This window comes from Temnothorax nylanderi, unplaced genomic scaffold (genome assembly GCF_030848795.1).
Source record: "Temnothorax nylanderi isolate EJ_2023f unplaced genomic scaffold, tnyl_v1.0 TNYL_tig0022_pilon, whole genome shotgun sequence".
In the NCBI taxonomy this organism is placed as follows: domain Eukaryota; kingdom Metazoa; phylum Arthropoda; class Insecta; order Hymenoptera; family Formicidae; genus Temnothorax; species Temnothorax nylanderi.
In genome coordinates, this window is record NW_027249084.1 from 621,316 (window position 1) to 640,763 (window position 19,448).

The window sequence follows — 19,448 nt, forward strand, 5'->3', positions numbered from 1 at the left end:
ACGTCAAATTATTGGTTTATACTTACTTGTCCGTTCTGCAACAACGTGAAAGCATGAAAGACAACATTGAAAATTAAAAAATTACGGAGAAATGGACTTCCCCCCCCCCATCGAAAAATCGACTCGAGACTCGATTCGAAGGCTTAATACCGTCAATTAACGAACGCTCTGTATTACCACTTTTTCGACGGTTTGAAAAGACGAAAGACGCGCCTCGAAAGAGACCTTTCACAGGTTCCGCGGGCCCCTTGTCCGATCCACAATGGAGCAATTATGCAATTAAAGCGACGAACTCTGGATAAGGACCCGGAGGAGTTGAAGAAAAACGCGCGCGTCACAAATAGAATTCCCGCGTGCAGTCCCGCGTGTCCAGTCGTCGTGTAGACGGCCCGCCTCGCCTTCTTATAGTTCCTAACAACCTCATTGTTCGAGGTGTAACCCAAAACGCGGCTGCGTGAAGTGGTAGACGGTGAGTGGATTCGAGAAAGAAGAAGAAAAAAAAGAGAGAGAGAGAGAACGCAGGGACGCGTCGGAGAATCGAATCCTCCTCCTTCTCGGAGTCTTGTCGAAAATCGAATCTCGCCGGCGAGATTTCAATTATCCGGAGGAGAGGGGTTGCCCCCCCTATTCGCGAAGACGGCTGGAAAAATTGGCGAGGATGGCAAAGTTTAACATTAGGAACGATTTCCAATCGGTTCCTTCGATCGCCAAGCGCTCCTCAATCCTTTGCGATCCTACATCGCGGATATTCCAATCATGAAAATCTTATAGACAACACATAAATAAGGAAATCTACGTATATTTGTCATCGCATATATATTCGGAACCTCTATGAAATGTCTTTATCTTCAATCGCGTGTAACGCAAAAGTTATCGATCTCTGGGCTGTAATTAAGAAATCGACACAAGTTTTGATCGTAGAATTCATCATTAATGTCAGTCTCGAAATTTTTCGTTTATTCTATATATTTTATAAAACATAAAATATATATGACACTTAACTAAGCATTAGATATGAGGAGCGATCAGATTACGAAAATGCTCGCTCTTTTCGTAAAAATGTAAAACGTGCAACGCGTCCGCGACAAGAGATATGCAGCGAGACCTCGAGCGCGGTCTTCGAAGAAAGCGAAGTCGTAAGAAAGGAAGTCGTAAACTTACCCTTGTGCGTCGCGTGATAAGCCCGTGCTGGCATCGGTTGCTCGGGGGTGGCGGGGGTGGCGGCGAGGTAACTGCCCCCGCCACCCCCTGGGAATAACGAGTACAGTCCGTAGCGGTTCGCACCTGTAACATCATCGTCGAGATATTAAACAGGTAATAATTAATTGAAGCCTAAGAAAGAGACGGTAACGCAACGAGATTGCGATTAACACTTAATATTTGCTGAGAATGAGACTGGCAGACGATCGATATACTTCTGAAAAGGAATACGTTAAAACGACTAATACGTAAAGATAGACGTGGTACTGACTATTGACTACTGTACTTATCTCATCCTGAAAGAGAAGGAGGAAAACATCAGACATTCTTTTCTTAGATTACGTGGACGCGCAACTAGCTATTATAAAGTAAAGAACGGGAAAGATTCAATATTTCCTCGTATCCTTCTCTCTTTCTTTAATATCTGGCCTCGTATCTGGCCCAACATATGCAATATGAAAATATATTTCATGCCGGTCTATCTCTTATATCTATAGTTAGATCGCTTTGTTTTGCATGGATTAAACCACAAATGCAGTTGTAACAATATTTTCTGCGTATCTTTTATCGTCGAATCCAAAAGTCAGAATTTCTATAACGTTCTTAATTTCTGCACGACGTTTCAAACACCACACATGTACGACATATAATTTATCATAGAATTATTAAATGCAATGCATCACGATAACTCATATCCGCATTTCGTATCGCAATTCGTAATGTCTCGAAACTGAACTTTATACAAAATAAACGGCTCGTGTTTACAGCTAGTTCTGTACAGGAGCATAAATAATTATAATATATCGTCCAGGCTTGTCCAGTTTTTCAGCGGATAGATATCAGTCGACAAGGTAAATACAATAACGATCGACCGCGAAGCACCAGTCCATTATGCTAAACCGTGCCGAAACAGACGCAAACTTGATAAGGAAAAAAGTAAATACTTGTTCCATCTCGAAATTGATAAAAGTCCATGAAATCCACAATCTCACGATTTGGTTGCCTCTAAAAGTATTGTTTCGTAAGATAGAAGACGAAAGGGTTTGTGCCGGGATACTCGGGATTGAATCGGAGACATTTAGATCCTCAGCCTAATGCTCTTCCAACTGAGCTATTTCGACGCACGAGGAGCCTTGCATTCAGCCCGAATTCGAGATATCGGATTGATAAAGCGTGATAAGCGTATTACACGTCAAGCGTGAACGACCTCTGATCAATAGCGAATATTACATAACGTATACTGGATTGGAAACGCAGTGATATTCTGATATTCTTCGCCGAATTGGAGGACAATTTTTCCTCGGCGAAAACTTAATTGAACGAATATCTTTTTGCATTTTGGCGAATGTTCGTTTCTTATTAAAATCAAGATAAAGTTATCTATCAACGCAATACATTTTTTACATGAAATACCTTTGCGATCATAGCTCTCGAGTTGTATTTTAGCGAGAAGAAAAAATCGTTTGAGAATTCGATCGACAATCCCGCGATACTGCGTAGTAAGAAACACATATGTAACTTTTCGCAATATATACTTGGGAGGAATACTCGATATCGGGGCTCTCGAATCCTTTCGGGGCAGTTCAATCCCCGGATCGTTACGCCGCCGCGAGATAATAACGATGATTGATACGTATAATGTAATGCGAACCTTGATTGTGAGCGGGCGCAGGCGTAGCGGCCAGAGGTGGTATGCCCTGGGACTGTTGATTGGGAACCTGATTGGGCTGCGCAGGTGCTAAAGGCCATAGGGTCGTCGTAGCGGCAGCGGGGCCGGTTGTCTGCTGAGCCCGTGCCACCGTGTCCCCCACGGGACGATCCCCGGTCCCACTTTGGGCCACGGGAGGGACCAACATCGAACCACCCCCTCCCGAGGCTGCAATCAGAGTATCGAAAAAGCACACGGCATTAATCTCAATTTTAAACAAACGCGCACGCGAGAGACGTTCGATCGAGGGGGGGGGGAGGGCGATCTTAATTTCAATTGTAAAGACTCCTCTGAAGAATGGAAATTACAAGTAAAATTTTCCCAAAATTTTCAAAAGCATCGTTATCGTTCGTCGCAACATTTTCACTGTATTGATTGTAAATATCCTATCAATTAAAGAGAGTTCAGAACGTAGCGAGAACGTAATCGAAATGTAAGACTAATGAGGATCGTTGATGAACAGAAGATCGTCGTCACTACCACATTTCAATTAAAAAGAGAGAAAAAAATTGATTTTACATTGGTCAAAGCATCCATTCTTAATACTACGGTTTGCTAATTTCGGGGCACCCCGGCTATCCCGTAGATAGACCCGCGGTAGACGTGTCTATGCCCATAAATCTTCGTTTAGAATTCGCGTTTAGTATCGATGCGATGTATAGACGAGAAATTACTTATACTTGTAAACCAGTCGACTCGAAAATACCGATTCCACAGTATATCGAGATATCGATACCGCGTTATTAGTATCGTAGCATCATTAGCGTCTCGTGTAGAAAGCGGCTTTGAGAGAAAGAAAAGTGCTCAACGAGCTTAAACAGGATAGGGGAAAGAGAAAGAGCGCAGAAGAGAGGAGATACGGAGAAGGGGTGGAGAAGATGGAGATCGCGAGATTGACGAGGCAGTCGAAAGGGAGAAACGATGAGAGGAGAAGGTAAGTAAAACGGAGAGGAGGCCGAAACGAAGGATATAGAGCGGCTCCGATAAGCTGAACGAGAAGGCGCGCGAGGAGCACACGAGGAGGATAGGGGAGAGGAGGGGTGCCGTTTCGTAGCGGCGGGTGGATTAGATCGGAAGGAACAGTAGAAGGGTGCGAGGTAGAGGAAAGGGTAGCAACAGGTCGGCAAGCATAATGTAGTCTCTTAGATATACAGGGTGACGCGCCTAAGGGTGTGCGCCACGGCGATCGCCATGAGTCGATATATCCAGTCTTGAGACTGTCGGCTTAATCCCGCAATTTTTCAGCATTACAATTTATCGACGAAAGAACGTTCATTTATTAATCGTCTTCGAATTACCGTCGCGTAAATTTTAGATCGTTTCACTTTCTCGCGATAGTTTCTGCAGGTACATACGCGAGTCAAGCGAAGTAGCAGGGTCGAATTAATTAAGACATAAATAATGAAAGGAGCCTCATGTTCAAAGTGTCAGGAGTGTAAACGGTTGGTTTTAAAGAATTCTACGAGAAGAAAATCTGGTAAAGCGAGATCTAGATCGACCGTCTGGGTCACGTCGTTCACATCGAGCGTCTCATTAAGAACAAGATACGTTTAATTGTAGTTAATTAATTTGTATCCACGGAGGCGCGGGGTTTTTTTGGGAACAGGAGTGCACTAACATGTACGGATAAAAAAATGAACCTACATTAAAACTGGATTTATTTGGATCGACAAAGTAAAAAGTTCGTCGTTTCTCCAGTTTGGCCAAGATTAATTTCCGGTTACGCCCATTGCGCCCGTACGTGTATATGACACACAATGACGCGCGTTATATTAGTGAGAGTGCACGCTGTTTCCATAAGGAAAATAGCTACGGCATTACGGCTCCGAGTTGCAAGTAACAAAGTTAATTCGCGATCCTTGACGCGCCCTCGCGTGCGCTCGGTCATGCGTGCACGCGCGCTTACGCACAGGCGCTTACGCATACTCGGAATCGGAGCACATTCGCCCTCGTTACCGCGCGTGCACGCGTGCAGCAACGACCCAACCGCCAATAACCTGTCAATCCGCCAGGTATACACCGTGTCGGAGGAATACACGTGGCGCGGCGTACGCCGCGATAGTCGCGCGAGTGCGAATTATTATGATCGGCCGCCCCTCTTTCACGGGCCCTCTCTCGTCTCGTACGATAGAATTTCAGCGCATTTCGAATTAAAGCCCTCAGACGCAGACTACTCGGTATATACGCGGTGTCCGAAACGCATAGGATAGAATTCGGATGATTCAGTGTTGACGTCTATCTTCTGGCTTCCGGATGCGCGCGCAAATAAGTCATTAAATGAAAGTGTCGGCGACGCGATGACGTAGAGTATAATTGGCGGCAATCATCTCTCTGAGCGGAAGATACCTTTGTTTAGGTGGAAATTGCTTTTGAGTAATTTGTTTGTCTATCTCCGATATGGAATTGATTTTTCCCTTGATGGAAGTATGGAAAAATCCATAGTTCTCAAATTTTAAACGATTGAAACTGAAGGGTTATTCGGGGCTGGGCTGTGAAACGTGTTATATTACGAATCGCGATTTAGGGTATATTATACATTTGTGAGAAACAAATGAATTAGACCAAAGAAAGTTCCCTGGAACCCTTTGACAAAGCACCTTCTGACGTAAGCCCCTAGGAACTTTCTTCGCATACCCGGCCACACTCGGTGTGGAAATCCGGCCGCGTGTTTTACAAACACCCCGTACGTACGTGTCGGCGTGCGATAAATAAATGGCGGTGACGAAAAAGTCGGCGCGCGCGAGGCACGGTGGTGGAGACGGGGGGGGGGAGGAAGACGGGGGTTCCGAAGGAGGCGAGGTCCCGACAACGGCCTAATTTTTCATTTCCATCGCTCCTGCCGCCAGCAGCGGAGTGGAGCCGGGGGCCGCGGAAGGGGAACGGGGAGGCCGAGAGGGTGGTGGAAGAGAGAGAAGGGAGAACAGGTTTCCAGGTCGATAGGGTACCCCTACGCGCGGGGCCCTACGAGCCCCGCGTATCTACCTGACGACGCGAGCCCTCTACGCGCGGAGGGAAAAATGGTGAACAGGTGCTCGTAAAAATCTGACACCTCCGACTTTTCTCGCTCCCTCTTTCCCCTACTCGTTCTTCTTCCCCGAATCGGTTCGAGGCGAATTATGGGGTCGAGAACTATCGCGAGAGCTTCCTACTCGGTGACTCCGATTACGCCACAATCAGCCGGGAATCTTGCTTTTTAACTTCCGCTTTGTTTGACAACCGCGTATAGCTCGAGCAATATCTCTATCCGCGCCGCGGGCAGACGCAGGGAAACTTCACTCTGTTATCGTTAATTGATGTCGACGATGAAACTGCGTTGAAACTATTCCAACGGAATAGGAAAGAATAAGAGCGTTTGTCGTAGGATTCTTTATTTAAAAAAAGAAACAAGCAGATTTTCTGATTTTTCCTTCTGCCTCGCTTTCTGTAATGAAAGTTTGCGATTAAAAACCTTCGAGGACGCGAAGAACCAGGATTTTAAAGGATCATCTCTCTTTCACCATTTCTTTGCTTAATTCCGAGATGGAGATTATTCTTTCTCCTCTTACATCTATCCTTCTGTTATCCGAAAAAATACGCGTATTCGTGTTCTTCTATCTTTTCCAGAACTTTCACAGCTTTACCCGATTATTATCAGTTACGTTGAATCTCAACCGTATTTATCAGTGATATGCACTCGGAATGATCGATAAGCGATCGCCAACAACAACGGCCAAGCCGACGCCTACTCCGATATCCTCGTCGGTCCGTCAAATTTTACCCCGCGACAACGCGGATGAGGGTTAAGGAGTCCTCGTTCTCTCTCTCTCTCTCTCCCCCTTTCTCTCTTCCTCATGTGTGCGGGAGTCAGGGGTCGTGCACACTCCGCTTCGCCATCGGGTGGGTCGATATATGCAGCCTAGGCGACGGGGAAGAGGGTGGCCGGGATTCCCGCGCGCACCACCCTCTTCCCCCACGCGACATGATGGGGGCGACCGAGCCGAGCCGGCTGTCATTTCCACACAGCCCCACGCTATTTCGAGGGCCGAAATTTCCGATCTCTAACAACGCACCGCGTGGAAGATGCTGTTTTCCTTCAGCGGAGACCAACAGGATATCTTATACAAGCTTTTTTTATAAATTGCTAAATCCAAAGGAAACTAGACTCTCTTAGAAAATAGAGTTCGGTACAACAACAGTTTAACCTATTTTCTTGACAATTTGAGAAGGTTTTTGCATCACGCGGATGAATTTCCGACGCTTTCGCTGCTGCGCAAAACTCCTAGTTCGCGTCTAGAAATTATTCCGATGCGATTAGAAGCGTGCGTTTAAGGCGGTCGACAACGTCCGTCGTGTTCGTAGCTATAAACCAAGGTCCGAGGGGCCGAATCTTGAAGGCCTTCTTTAAGCCTCTTCAGAGAAGGCCCCCGAGAGGAGAAGGCTCAGTTCGAGAGGACAGGTTCTCCATCCTTCTTCAGTGCCTCTCTCGTCGGGTTTCACCTACACGCTCTTTCGTCGGTTCTTCTCTCGACCCACGGGTCTCGCGTTCGCTGATAGTGCTCGCTCACTGCCAGAACACCTGGCCGGCCGAACAAGCCGAATCGAACAAAACCCCTCGAAACACGGTATCGAGGAATTTTTTCAGCGCCGTACATTTCCTCAGCGTGTTGTATCTTGTTACGAGATAACGAGGCTTGTCGCGGACTGTTAAGTAGATTCGAATTATCTATCGAAAAGTTCTGGTTTCCGCTTAACAAAACTCAAGGACGAGACTCGAGTTACAACGAGTTACAAAATCATTAAAAATTTGACGAAAATGTAAATCGGAAAATCCTTCTGGTCGTAAACAAAATGAGAACCTCGAGCTGAAGGAATGAGAAAGGGAGAAAAAGGCTGAGGAAAGAGAGAAGCACCGATCTCCGAAGAAGACAGAAAACGCATCGTCAAAGAAAGACAGGAAGCTAAGAAAAGAGACCGTGATAGCAGAGAGGAAAGGGGGACTAGAGGGAGGGGAGGCGGGAGGGAGGGCCGAAGGACGAAGAGACGAAGGAGGAAGAAGCAACGTAGCGAGAGCCGGCGAAGGAGTATGGAGGGGAGGGACGACGAAAGACGAAAAGAGACGAAAGAGACTCCAACTTAGAAGATAGGCAGAGAGAGATAGAGGGAGGAACTCTCTTCGAGCGAGAAGACCGAAGCGGTGAAGTGAGGAGGAGAGGAGCGGCCGAGGAGAGATCGAGAGATCAGCGTGGAGAACGTGAATACACGAGTAGTAGGAGGACAAGGACAGGTATACGAGGGGTTTTAAGCTAGGCACAGCATTCCAGGACCCGTCCGTGCGTCCGTCCGTCCGTCCGTCCGTTCCTTCATCCCTTTCCTAGAATCAGGGTCAGCACCGGTAACAGAGAGCGTCATGAGTAATGCATTTTGTGTTGCATTCGAGTTACCGGGATTGTACTCTCGCCGCCGTCGTGTTTGTCATCGTGCGTAAAGACACTCGGAGGTATCTTCATTGAGTCACGGAATACGTGGCTCTGAAAGGAATCGCTTGTGTTTTCAGGCAGCGCATAGCGCGCTTACGTGCCTCCTTCTGTAAGCCCCCGAAGTTCCACGCGACTCCACCTTCGCGTACCACGCGTGTTATTACTCCGGTTTCTTGTTACACGCCGTTTGAGCAGCAACAGCGATTCGATAGGGAGACCACCCGTTAACGTTTTAGCCGCCACGGGCGATCGAGTGTACTTGATACGAGTTGCGCTTGCATTTCCTCAGAAACTGTAGCTTATACGTATATGTTATGGGACTTTTCTCTGTTAAAAGATATTGAAAGATCTCGTTTATCTTGTTTTTTTTTCTTACGTCGTACGCTAGCGACGAACGCGGAAACGAAGCGGAAAATATAGTCGTCACATCTGAGCGAGTGCCATAACTCTCGCGGATGTATAGACGTCATCTATATATACGTACGACGCGGCAATCAAGCTGTCAATATAGAACGAAATTGCGCGTCTAAGGGCTGATTGTATACGCGAGCTATTCCGGAAGAGAACGAAAAAACTGCGCCAGTAGCTCGCACGCGTCATTTGCATTCGAAGGCTGGCTTTTGAAGGGACGAGAGAGCCGAGAGAGTCCGCTCCGCTTTTCCATTTATTCTCTCTCTTTCTCTCTCTCTCTCGAGCTGCCGAGATCAAGGATCAAGGATCCATCCGCGCGATTTTCCAGGTAAAACTTTCACCCGAGAGCGAGAGAGGATGGAGAGGCGCGCTCTCGAACTATTATCGATCGCCATGATTATCCGTAGTATTTCGCTCAATATTTTATTTTAAAATATCCGGTGACGCTAAATTCGTCGAAATTAATGACAGGCTCTTAAATCAATCAGAATTCTCTTCTAAATATAAAAGTTTATTGCGATTGCCCGTTATTAAAGTAAATAAACAGCTGATTATTATACAACTTTAGCTCTATGAACTCTTAATTTTTTTTATAGAATGGAGTAACAGTACAAAATGGCACAGTTCTAGATCAATATCGCATCTTTCTCTCTCTGTCCCTCGTTAAGAATTTAAGCATGATTCTCGGGTTTGAGCCGAATCTCGGGGCATCCATCATGCGTATCCCGCACTATTCTGATGTCCCTTCTTAGTCGTTATCCACGCCGAGATCCGCGATCGCCGGCTACGCTGTCGTATACGTACAGGCACGTAAAAGCTTTGTGTTTTCGGGGCTACGGCAAACAAAGTGCGCCCGAGGAGGACTACAGGGCTTCCCGGGGTAGGTCGCTAGGCAACTGGCGCCCCACTATCGCCCGCGGTGCGATGCCGCGTTTACGGGGTGTACCCGAATTAAATGACTCTGCACCGCGCGGCGTTGGCGTTGGCATTGGCGTTTTCCCCTTTTCTCCCCATTTCTCCTGTCTTTCTCTCGTCGAACCTCACCGGAGATCTCGTGTCCACTGAACACGTAATCGTTGTGCTCGCGAGCAACTCCGTGGAAGCTCTTACAACGGCCGTATGGAACGATACATCTTCCGCACGTCGCCGAATCAAGAGGAAATAAAGAAGAAAGGGGGAGAGACGTGGAACGACATTAATATTGCATAAGCGAAGTCAACGAATGTTGCAGCAATGATCATTACTCGTGCGGCGTGCTGTCACCCGGAGTACTCTGCGACTGCATTTCTTCCGTCTTTGTCTTCATATTCTAACGAAAGGATTCCCGTTTCGTTGCGTGTATTCTATATAGTTAATCTTGCGTACGTTGACCATGAAATAATTATAACAATGTACAGCTATTGTAACGTGTATAGCTATATTGTCAGTTGCGTAGTATTGCGTATAGTATTGTGCATTTTTCTGTACACCTCGTGAAAAATTGATCTCCCCGAAGCTCCACTTCCTTCAATGTCTTAGATTTATAGCTATTTGTCGAGTGGCTCGCGTCGTGCCAACTTAATTTCGTTGCTCGCGATAGAGTCAGTTCCAGGCCGCGCTCGGTTAAGACCAATCGAACAAGTCGGTTCTATGTTTCACGTCGGTCCGACGTAGCCTTGGCACCAAGCACGCAGGAGAGATCGCGGTGTCAAGTTTCGGCGGGGTTCCGCCAGTACAATCACACGTTAATGGTTAATTCTGGCATACCCCCATAAAGCCCCGCGGGTTCTTAGGAGCGCTTTTAAACCATCGGGCCCCGTACGTCGAGGAAATTAAAGTCCCTCGGGGCCGCTCTCTCTCTCTCTCTTTCTCTCTCTCTCCCTTCCCTCTCGCCCTCCCCCTTCCCTACCGTCCCGCTCCTGTCCGCCGCGCGACTGCCCGCCGTTCGTAAATTGGAGTAAACTAGACCTAACTTAACCCGAAGCCGAGCGCCAGACCTAACCCAGAACCATGGCCGCGATACATATGACAAATAAACGTACGGCTCCGACTTCACGTTTCTAACGCGCGGCCAAGACCGACGCCTTCGAGATTCTCTAACAACGACGGGAGGTCCTCTTCCTCCCCCTTTCTCTACCTGTGTATAGGGTGCCCTGAAAATCGCTTGGTTCCAAAAGCGAAAAGATAGCGTTTGTAGATCTTTTGATACTCAACGTCTAAGTTTATTTATCATTATAGTCTCTAATTAATACTCTAAGAATAGAATTTTGCTTGAATTCAAATTAGCAATAAGGTTTCGCTGTTTCGTTGCATCTCATTTTCAACCAATTCTAACTCGAATGCTATCTGCACTTCCTTACGATCTGGGAAAGATCGGCTCTAAATCGTCCGAGCGACCTGCCATCAAATTCAGTCTTAAGGATCGCGGGCCCTCGTCGCGGACTCTCGAAGCCCACAGTCGGACGTCGAGCGTGACGGGAAAGAGGGAGAGGAAGAAAGAAGGAAAGAGCGTCGAAAAACCGATCGATCGGTCGGTCACGATTTCACGGATCACCCCGTATATATGCTCGCGCGGCTAGAGAGATGGGTGGAACTCTCGTATCTGCGCGCCCGCGCGTTCAGATATATAGGAAGTGGACGAGAGAGAGAGAGAGAGAGAGAGAGAGAGAGAGAGAGAGAGAGAGAGAGAATGTTGGAGAAAGAGAGAGATAAAGATAAAGAGACTTCTTTCTTTCTCTTTCTATCGCTCGCATAAAGGGGATATACGCTCGGCTCGGTGGCGAGCAAGGCCGACAGGCCTGTAGTAGCGCTCTATCGGCTTTAACAACGAGTTTCAGAGCGCTTTCTGCTTCCCTCGCTCCCGCCCGCCGCGCCGAGCCTCCCTCCCGGTCTCTCCTCCACCGTCCCCGTTTCTCTCCCCGATCCCTCCTTCGCCTTCGCCGCCTCCTTTTCTTGCTCGGTGTCTTTCTGAATTTTTCAGCCTCCTCTCCTCTACGCCCCTTCTCCCAAACGAGACTCCTCGTCCGCTGCTTCTTCTTCCACTCGAGGTGAAGCTACGCTTCTTTTCCTCTCTGGCTCTCTCTCTCGCTCTCTCTTTCTCTTTCCTTCGTGTCTCTCGCTCACTCCTTCTCGCGCTCGTCTCTTCATTTTTTTCCTTTCTCTCCTCCCTCTTTATCTCACGTTTCTCTCCCCATCGCTTCCTCCCGCGGACAAGTGCCGATTTATTATTTGTCGTTGCCGTGTAGCACGATGCGTTTCGTTTTCACTCGTTTTTATGATTTTTCACCGCTCGTCTCTCGTAATCTCGGCGTTATTGGCGAAAAACGAGCGATCGGGGGAAAAAAGACCTACAAATTGCGTTGCGTGCGATATATTCGGCGAAATATACGCATTTGGCGTGACGGAAATTACCGTAGGAAGTTTCAGGGAATGGGGAGGGTTTCGCGAAAACTTCCTACTCCGCGAGACGCGACTTCGGTTCGCTCCGTTCCACAAGAACGGAATTTACTCCGAGTTACTATTTTGGCTATTTATGTAACCTCTGATGGAGCGTTTCTTACTCATTTTCTCGGCGGAATTTAACAGCGTGTGAAAATTGGGTTACACGCGTGAATGAGGGGACACGCGGCGAACGTTTTTAGCTATGACGGACAGCTAGAGAAAAAGAGACGAAGTGAACTCCTCGGCCGCGCGAGTGTCTCTATCTTTTTGCTCGCCCGGGGGACACTGTCGTGTGGGTCTCCGGCAGACGCGTGGTTCAATCTTCCCATATGATTCCCCCATATGTTCCGTCTTGGCTCATGCGCTCGTCGACCGAGAGTCTCGTTCGGAAGCGATTTGGCATTTGGTCGGAATTACGAGTAAAAACTCTCGTTACTGCACCGTTGCTCCTTCGCGCGACAGTCACGCGCGCCCCGTATGCGCTTCGAAGTTCTTCGAGAGAGAATCTCGATTTTGCCACCGGATCCTAACGGAAAGTCATTTTTTTTTCTCAGGCAAGATTTGAAAATGCCGTTTTCCCAGCGAAAGTTCAGCAATGCGGAAAGTTACGGACGCAGCCGGGCGTTCTCGAACGGCGAACGCCGCCGGCGATGTCGCTCGCACGACGTCGACACGAAAAACGGAAAAGCGCCTTTAGCGTCGGCACGAAAAGCGCATCCGACTACGGGCATTACCACCCTATCTACCCTGCTTGCTGCTACGGGGTGATTAGACTTTATCAGATCAACGTAGTTGCGAGTGGCGTCCGTTATTCACAGGTGCGATCGTAGGCTGGACGTAGCGAGGGAACGCGGTGTTCGGCCGCGTCCGAGAACTCCTGTTGAATTAAATCATATCGATATATCGTGGCAAGGGACATTTCGATGTGTCAACTTTTTCTACCACTTATTCATTTCATTGAGAAACTTGGCGTCATCAAAAATGCAAAATTCTATTTTTCGGAATTACTTATCTCGATCGATTTATTTTAAGTCCGACCGGAATATGAAATTATTTCCTTATCAATTTTACTACAGCACTCAAATTCTCAAAATCGATATCTGATATTAATAATTTGCTTGGCAAGAAATTTGCCCGGATTATTCGGGAAGATAATAATATTGGAAGGAACGGAAAGAGAGATGTCCCGTCGAGAAGCATCGTCGCGGAGTAAGAGCGAGCGAACGGGGTTAAAACGATCCACGATCGCGGGAACGGTCGCCCGGTCGGTCGCAGGGAGAAAAAAGATGGCGCCAACGAGATACACGCGTTTCGCACGCTACGCCGCCGATGCGAGATAAGGCACACAACTAGGTTACTCCACGCAGTTGCGCCATTCCACTTAATTGCTCGACTTGGAGCAAGGTAGAGCTCTCCCGGCGGCGCAGTGGCCGATTAAAAAAAAAAGCATAAGCATAATTAACAAAAACGGCACGCTGGACTACGACTAATGATGAATAGCGCGCCGCTGGAGTTCTCTTCCTGATGCCGATGCGGGTATACGAGGTTTATCAAGTCGGAATGTTTGGCTCTCCATGTGCGCGATTTTCCAGAAAACTGAGGTCGTAAGCGTATATAACCGGAGTGGCGCCGAGAATCATTAAAGATGTAGGAGTAAAAGTAGACAGTTAAAATACAACAGTATACTTCCTCTCCTGACAATTCGGCGTCGTTCTAGATAGCGCAGCGTTTACAGTGATTTGCATATAGAAAAGCTATAACTTTTTAAGAGACTTGGTGAAATTCTATACTAGGAAGTATCAGAGTACGATTCATAGAAAATATTTCGCGAGATTCTCTTCTCTCGTTTTACCAGGTCCGTATATAGCAAATCAGAAATAATAAAAAAATACCGATGCAAATTCAGAAGACAGAGACATTAAGTCAGATTGCTAATTAATAAGCCGTTCTTTGACATATCGCGTATCGTATTTGATCTTCTAAATCTTTAAAAACCCCGGAGAATCCTCCGAGTTTCTCGCGTCCTCTAAGTAACTCTTTTGAACATCTCGAATCCTCGGAACTTTGTGTATTTTCCAAATTTTTCTAAGTTTTCTGATACGATTTGAAAAATTGCAGAGAGCCTGTGCAAGAACCCTCGGTATACATCGCAACGATTACAGGCCCCTTCTTCGCCAGTTCTGCCCCTCCGACTAGAGCCTGGCCCCGCTCTTCACAGTCCGCATTCGCTCCCTTTCTCCCTTTCTCTCTCTCTCTCTCTGTCCCCCTCTCTTCTCTCTCTCTCTCTCTCTCTCTCTCTGGCACACGTAGCAAAGCGCGCTCGAGCGATATCATGCTGCGATATCTACTTTTGTTGCATGCCTGCGCTATCTCCATCCTGCCCCTTTCCGTCTCTCCTGCCCGCACCCCTCTTTCTCTCTCCCTCGTTCTTTCTTTCATATTCTCCCGCTCGGTTACGCGCAGGTCGATTGTTGCTGGCTCTCCCCCCTTCTCCCTCGAGTCGATAGAGCAAATTTTTAGCGCAACCACCTAGCCAACTGGGCGCACTTGTTATTTCGGATAAAGCAAATACGGTCAGTGGTATAGGGGGGAAATTAATCCCGTGGATGGGTGTGAGGTTTGATCTCGTTGATGCGCGCGAAATAAGATTACACAGTTAGTTATGATATATCGCTCTATATGTCATTGTATGCAAATACTCTCTCTATGGTAGGATGTATCGGAATCCGCGAATATAGGACGAACTAAGAAAACGAACGGATATTTTAACGAGCGCGAATCACATTATTCGATATAGGTTACTCTCGATATTGAGAATTAACGAGTTCCAAATTAAGCTTGGGTGGAGAAATACAAATAGATAACAGATCAATTCTTGGCGTTCCGTTTATTTTAACCGAACTTCATTTTGCCCATCTCACCATCACTTCTATAAAGCGGAGACGTTCCTCGAAATTGAATCGATTGTTGGCAAATTCTTTTACAAGTTTCCTTTCAATACCAAAGAAAGTTTCGAATAGTAGAGATCATGGCAATCACTATCGTTTCTACGAGTTGGAGATATCTCTCAAAACTGGTCAAACTATTGTTAAGCTTGTCTGCAGATTGACGCTTCAGCCGATAAGAGCATTCGGAATATCGCTTTGCAATTTTCGTCGTTGCTGCACCCGAATAATTTTACCGGTTTCTGCGAGGGTATTTTGTACTTCCATATCTCGGAAGACCACCGGTAATTATCATTGTAATAATGCAAGTTGCATTGCTCTACCCACAAAATAACGTTCCAAGACCAGTTGGGCGGGCGGTGTAAAATTAACTAATCCTATGTTACAAATTCGCTCTACTCTCTTCTGTAATTCAGCGCTATGTAAAACGTAGACGGAGAAGCCGAATTGAGTTGACCAGAACTAACGTTAAAAGCTTATTACCGATGAAAGCCGACGTCTCGAAAATAAACTAGGCGTAATAATCGATGTGTCGAGAATCTCATATTTTCTTCCATAGTTAACGGAGCTTTTCGCTCAAAAGGCAAATCGCCGTTAAGTATTTTATAATATAAACTAACAAAGTGTTATACTTTCTTCCGTGCATATGCCGATTTCTTCGTCTTCTCTTTATTTCCTTAGTTTCCGCGCATTTTTCTCGAAACCTTAATAATCATTATAAAGGTTGTAGTTCGCGAAGGTCAGAAAGAGAAAAAGTTTGTCAGTCCGGGAAAACTGTCCGAGAACTTTCGAGTTTCCGTGTAGCAACTCCGCTTTACGCTTTCTCTCTTTCTTACCATCTTCCATTCTTCTTTTCTCCTTTTCTCTTTACAACTCACTTGTGCGCGAGTTTGAGGGGCATGTACGAGGCGAAACTTCCGAAAAAAAGGGAAAAGATCGACGCTCAGAGGCGCTATCAACGTCGTTGCCTGGAAATACGATAATTGGCTGATATTTTCGGCTTTACGAGGAGGAGCGAAGCAGCTGCCGTTGGCAAAGCGTTAGTAGTTAATCGCCGTTCGGAAGCGACAACGAAATGCGGCAAGGCGAAATCGAGAAGGCGAGAGCGTATATACCTATCTGCGAGAATGGCGCAGCGGCGGCCAAGCTAACTGACATTTCGAGTAGGCCAGGGGAGGGGAGGAACAATATTATAGGGTAGGATCAAAGGAGTGACGGGAAACGATGAGGCCAGAGGAGGCAGAATAGTGTCCCTTAAATGATTGACGGTCGGCTCAGGCCCAAGAGAGCAGCCGAAGGACGAGCGGACCGAATGCTTTCCAAATGTTCTTGTCTATAGCGGCTTGTACTTGCCGTCGACCCCCGGCGAGCAGCCGGATCATTAGGCGGTTCCATTTTCGCCGGAGAAAACTCCGTATTCGTTAAGATCCATTTGCACCCCCTGCTGCGACGGATATGAAATAATTGTTCGGCGCGCTCGCGAATGTACGCGTCCAGCTTTAACCTGGGTTTTCAGACATTGCAGGATTTGTCATTCCGTAATACATTTGTTATTAATGTCTCAATTAAAGGAAATTTAATCTCGAATAATAGTAGAGGGGGTTATATACTTTTAACTTTATCTTAAAAACTTTTGATAACTGTCAAATTTCATGAAGAAAAACCATCTTAGTGGACTTTCTTCTTCGTCTTCTTCTTCTTCGTCTTTGAAATTTATTTATCGTCTCGCAGGAACGAAGTTGTACAAGCAGCAAAAAAGATAACATAAAAATGTGTATCTAGTTTTATGTATCGAGCTATATATCGTCGTTATGTATCGAGGTTTTTCCTATAGCCTCTCGGTTAAGGAGATTAAAATCCCGAACCACACGTCGTGGAAGATTGAGCTCCCGAAGGTGACAGGCGTTCGCGGCCGGCGCAAGTTATTGCAAATACGTCGAAAACATTGCAAAAAACGAGAGGCCAGGAGGCGAGCGGTGGTCGTGCCGGTGTCAAGCCGACCCGGGCAAACAGGAAGCGAGACTTACGTCATGGTCCCCGACACAACTCGGTTGACTGCGCGTTGAACCGGTGACTCTAAAATCAAGATCAAGACGGGGCCGAATGGCTTCCATAAATTTTGTAAATTGCTCGCGATCGAACGCGATCTACGAACGATAGTGAGCGTACTATAGACGATCCAAACGCGGAAACCGAGAAGTCCAAAAGAACTCGTCCGATGAATTCTTCGCTGATACCGTATTCCTCCCAGTTGGAAATTCAGTTTAAAGAACGGATGGATCTTCGAGGATCTGAGATACTCTTCAAGAACTGTGATACATTGGTTGTCTATCGCGCGGACAAATTACGCGCCGCGATAACTATAATCACGATAGTTATTTTCGGTGACATTGTGTAATCTATATTTTTCTATAATGCTCCCGACGTACGCGATTAAAATTGACATGTATTTCTTGGCAATATCATCGTTAAAAACCGAGGAACAAGGATACCGCGGCAGCTGAAAGAATTGATTAATACATCGTGAAAAGTTGACGAATTAAAATGAATTGAAAATAATTATTTTCCGCAATAAACGAAATGTCCGACCTTTCGCATGAAGGATCGGTCTGAAATATTTGATTTGCTGCACCTCCTCGTGCTCTTTAAACTTCCTTTTAATTTGAAGTAAAATTTTAATTTGACAGGAGCGAGACATCACGCTGCAAATCAAACATCGCCGTTCGACTCTGAAATAAAATGACACGATTTGTTTACGACGACATTTGTCTGAACTTTAAGTTCACGTTTCGCTTCTTCGAGATGCCGGTACCTTCAAAGAATCCAAATGAGAAAAACTCATGTACGAAGTGTCTATTCCGAGATGATTTCCTACCTTGAATATAATTATAATCTTAATATATTATCTAATATATAATTAATACATGCAAATTACAATATTCTCCGTCGTGACACGAGCAAAAAAAAATTGCGTTTGCCACCTACGAACCGCAGAGGAGCGTGGATTATTTCGCGAACCTGTTTCGCGAAGCTGATAGGACGAAATTTCGCAATACGGCGCTAAGACGGTAAGGCGACCGGTTCAAGGCACAAAGGAGAGAAGGCCTCGCCTCGTGTCCCTCTCTCTATCCTTCTCTTTCTCCCTCTCTCTCTCCCTCTCTGTCCCTCTCTCTCTCTCTCTCTCTCTCTCTCTCTCTCTCTGCGCCTTTATCTCTCCCTTTCTCGCTCATGCCCTATCTTCCCCCTCACGGCACTCTCCAGCGGTCACATCATTCAAAAGGGACGAGAGGAGTACATGAAACGCACTCGCGACGCGCTGGTCCTACACGCAACGTGATGCGCGTAGGTAAGAGCGTAGTGTGGTCCCGCTTCTTCTTCTTCTTCTTCTTCCTCCTCCTTCTCCCCTCCGCTCCTCATCGCGCCTCCGCTTCTAGCTCGCGTGTGAGTTTAAACACGTGCGCGACCGCCCGCTCACTCGCTCGCTCGCCCGCTCGCTCGAAGGTAGGCGTTCACTCGCGCGCGAGTCCTCTTACTCGTCGTAATTCGGATCGTCTCAAATACGCGCTATTGTTCGACGAGAGCGGAACGCCGTGGAAAAACGTGAAATTAAAATTCATACTTTGGTAAACGTTGCTTTTCCAAGCGAGCTACGTTTTGCGAAGCGTCGAAGTGCTCCGGAAATTCGTCCGTATTTTTCAGGATTTTTGGAATAAGGGCATTTCAGTCTCAAAACACAGTTCACTTTTTTTTTTACATCAATCAATGACGTGTTTTTTCTCTATTTGTGTTAAAAATTTTCCGTGATAGACATTATGGTTTAATCGAGTATGTTTTATAGCAAAAAACATATAGGAATTAAGTCTAAGCATCTATTAAGGGGGGATACGAAATTGTTAGACTGCTAAAAAAATCTGTGCTTAAATTTTCCTAAATCAGAAGAAAAATTGAACCGAGCGTAGCATTGTAACAATTTATAATTATAATAATTAAATTAATAATTACGATGATTTCTCAGCAAAACTTTATACTGGCATTATAGCACTGAAAGGATCGAATTACTTTTCCCTACGTTTTACGTGTACGAAAGCGTGCGCCGGAATTCTCCCCTCGTGTCCGGCTCGCGTTCCGCGGCTCGTTAGGCATTCGTCATTAATCGACGACGGGGACGATCGTCGTCGTGAACGACTTCTGTTCTCGTATTCCGCGAAAGTGCACTTCCCGATCGCATTAAGGAGCGAGCCAGGCAGGCAGGCAGGCAGGCAGGCAAATGTACGTGATTCGCGAGGCGACTATGCGAGCCACTCACTC

General features: G+C 46.5%; 1 protein-coding gene across 3 annotated transcripts in view; it reads right to left on the reverse strand.

Moving 5' to 3' along the window:
• Window positions 1-19,448, reverse strand: part of Wge (winged eye) — a 52,660-nt gene that overhangs the window by 26,660 nt on the left and 6,552 nt on the right. For all 3 annotated transcript variants that reach the window (XM_071700341.1, XM_071700340.1, XM_071700339.1), the window contains exons 2-3: window positions 2,852-3,076; window positions 1,162-1,284 (exon numbers count right to left, since the gene is read on the reverse strand). In XM_071700341.1, coding sequence (XP_071556442.1) covers window positions 1,162-1,284; window positions 2,852-3,056 — 328 coding nt within the window. In that variant the 5' untranslated portion in view covers window positions 3,057-3,076. The remainder of the gene's footprint in view (window positions 1-1,161; window positions 1,285-2,851; window positions 3,077-19,448) is intronic.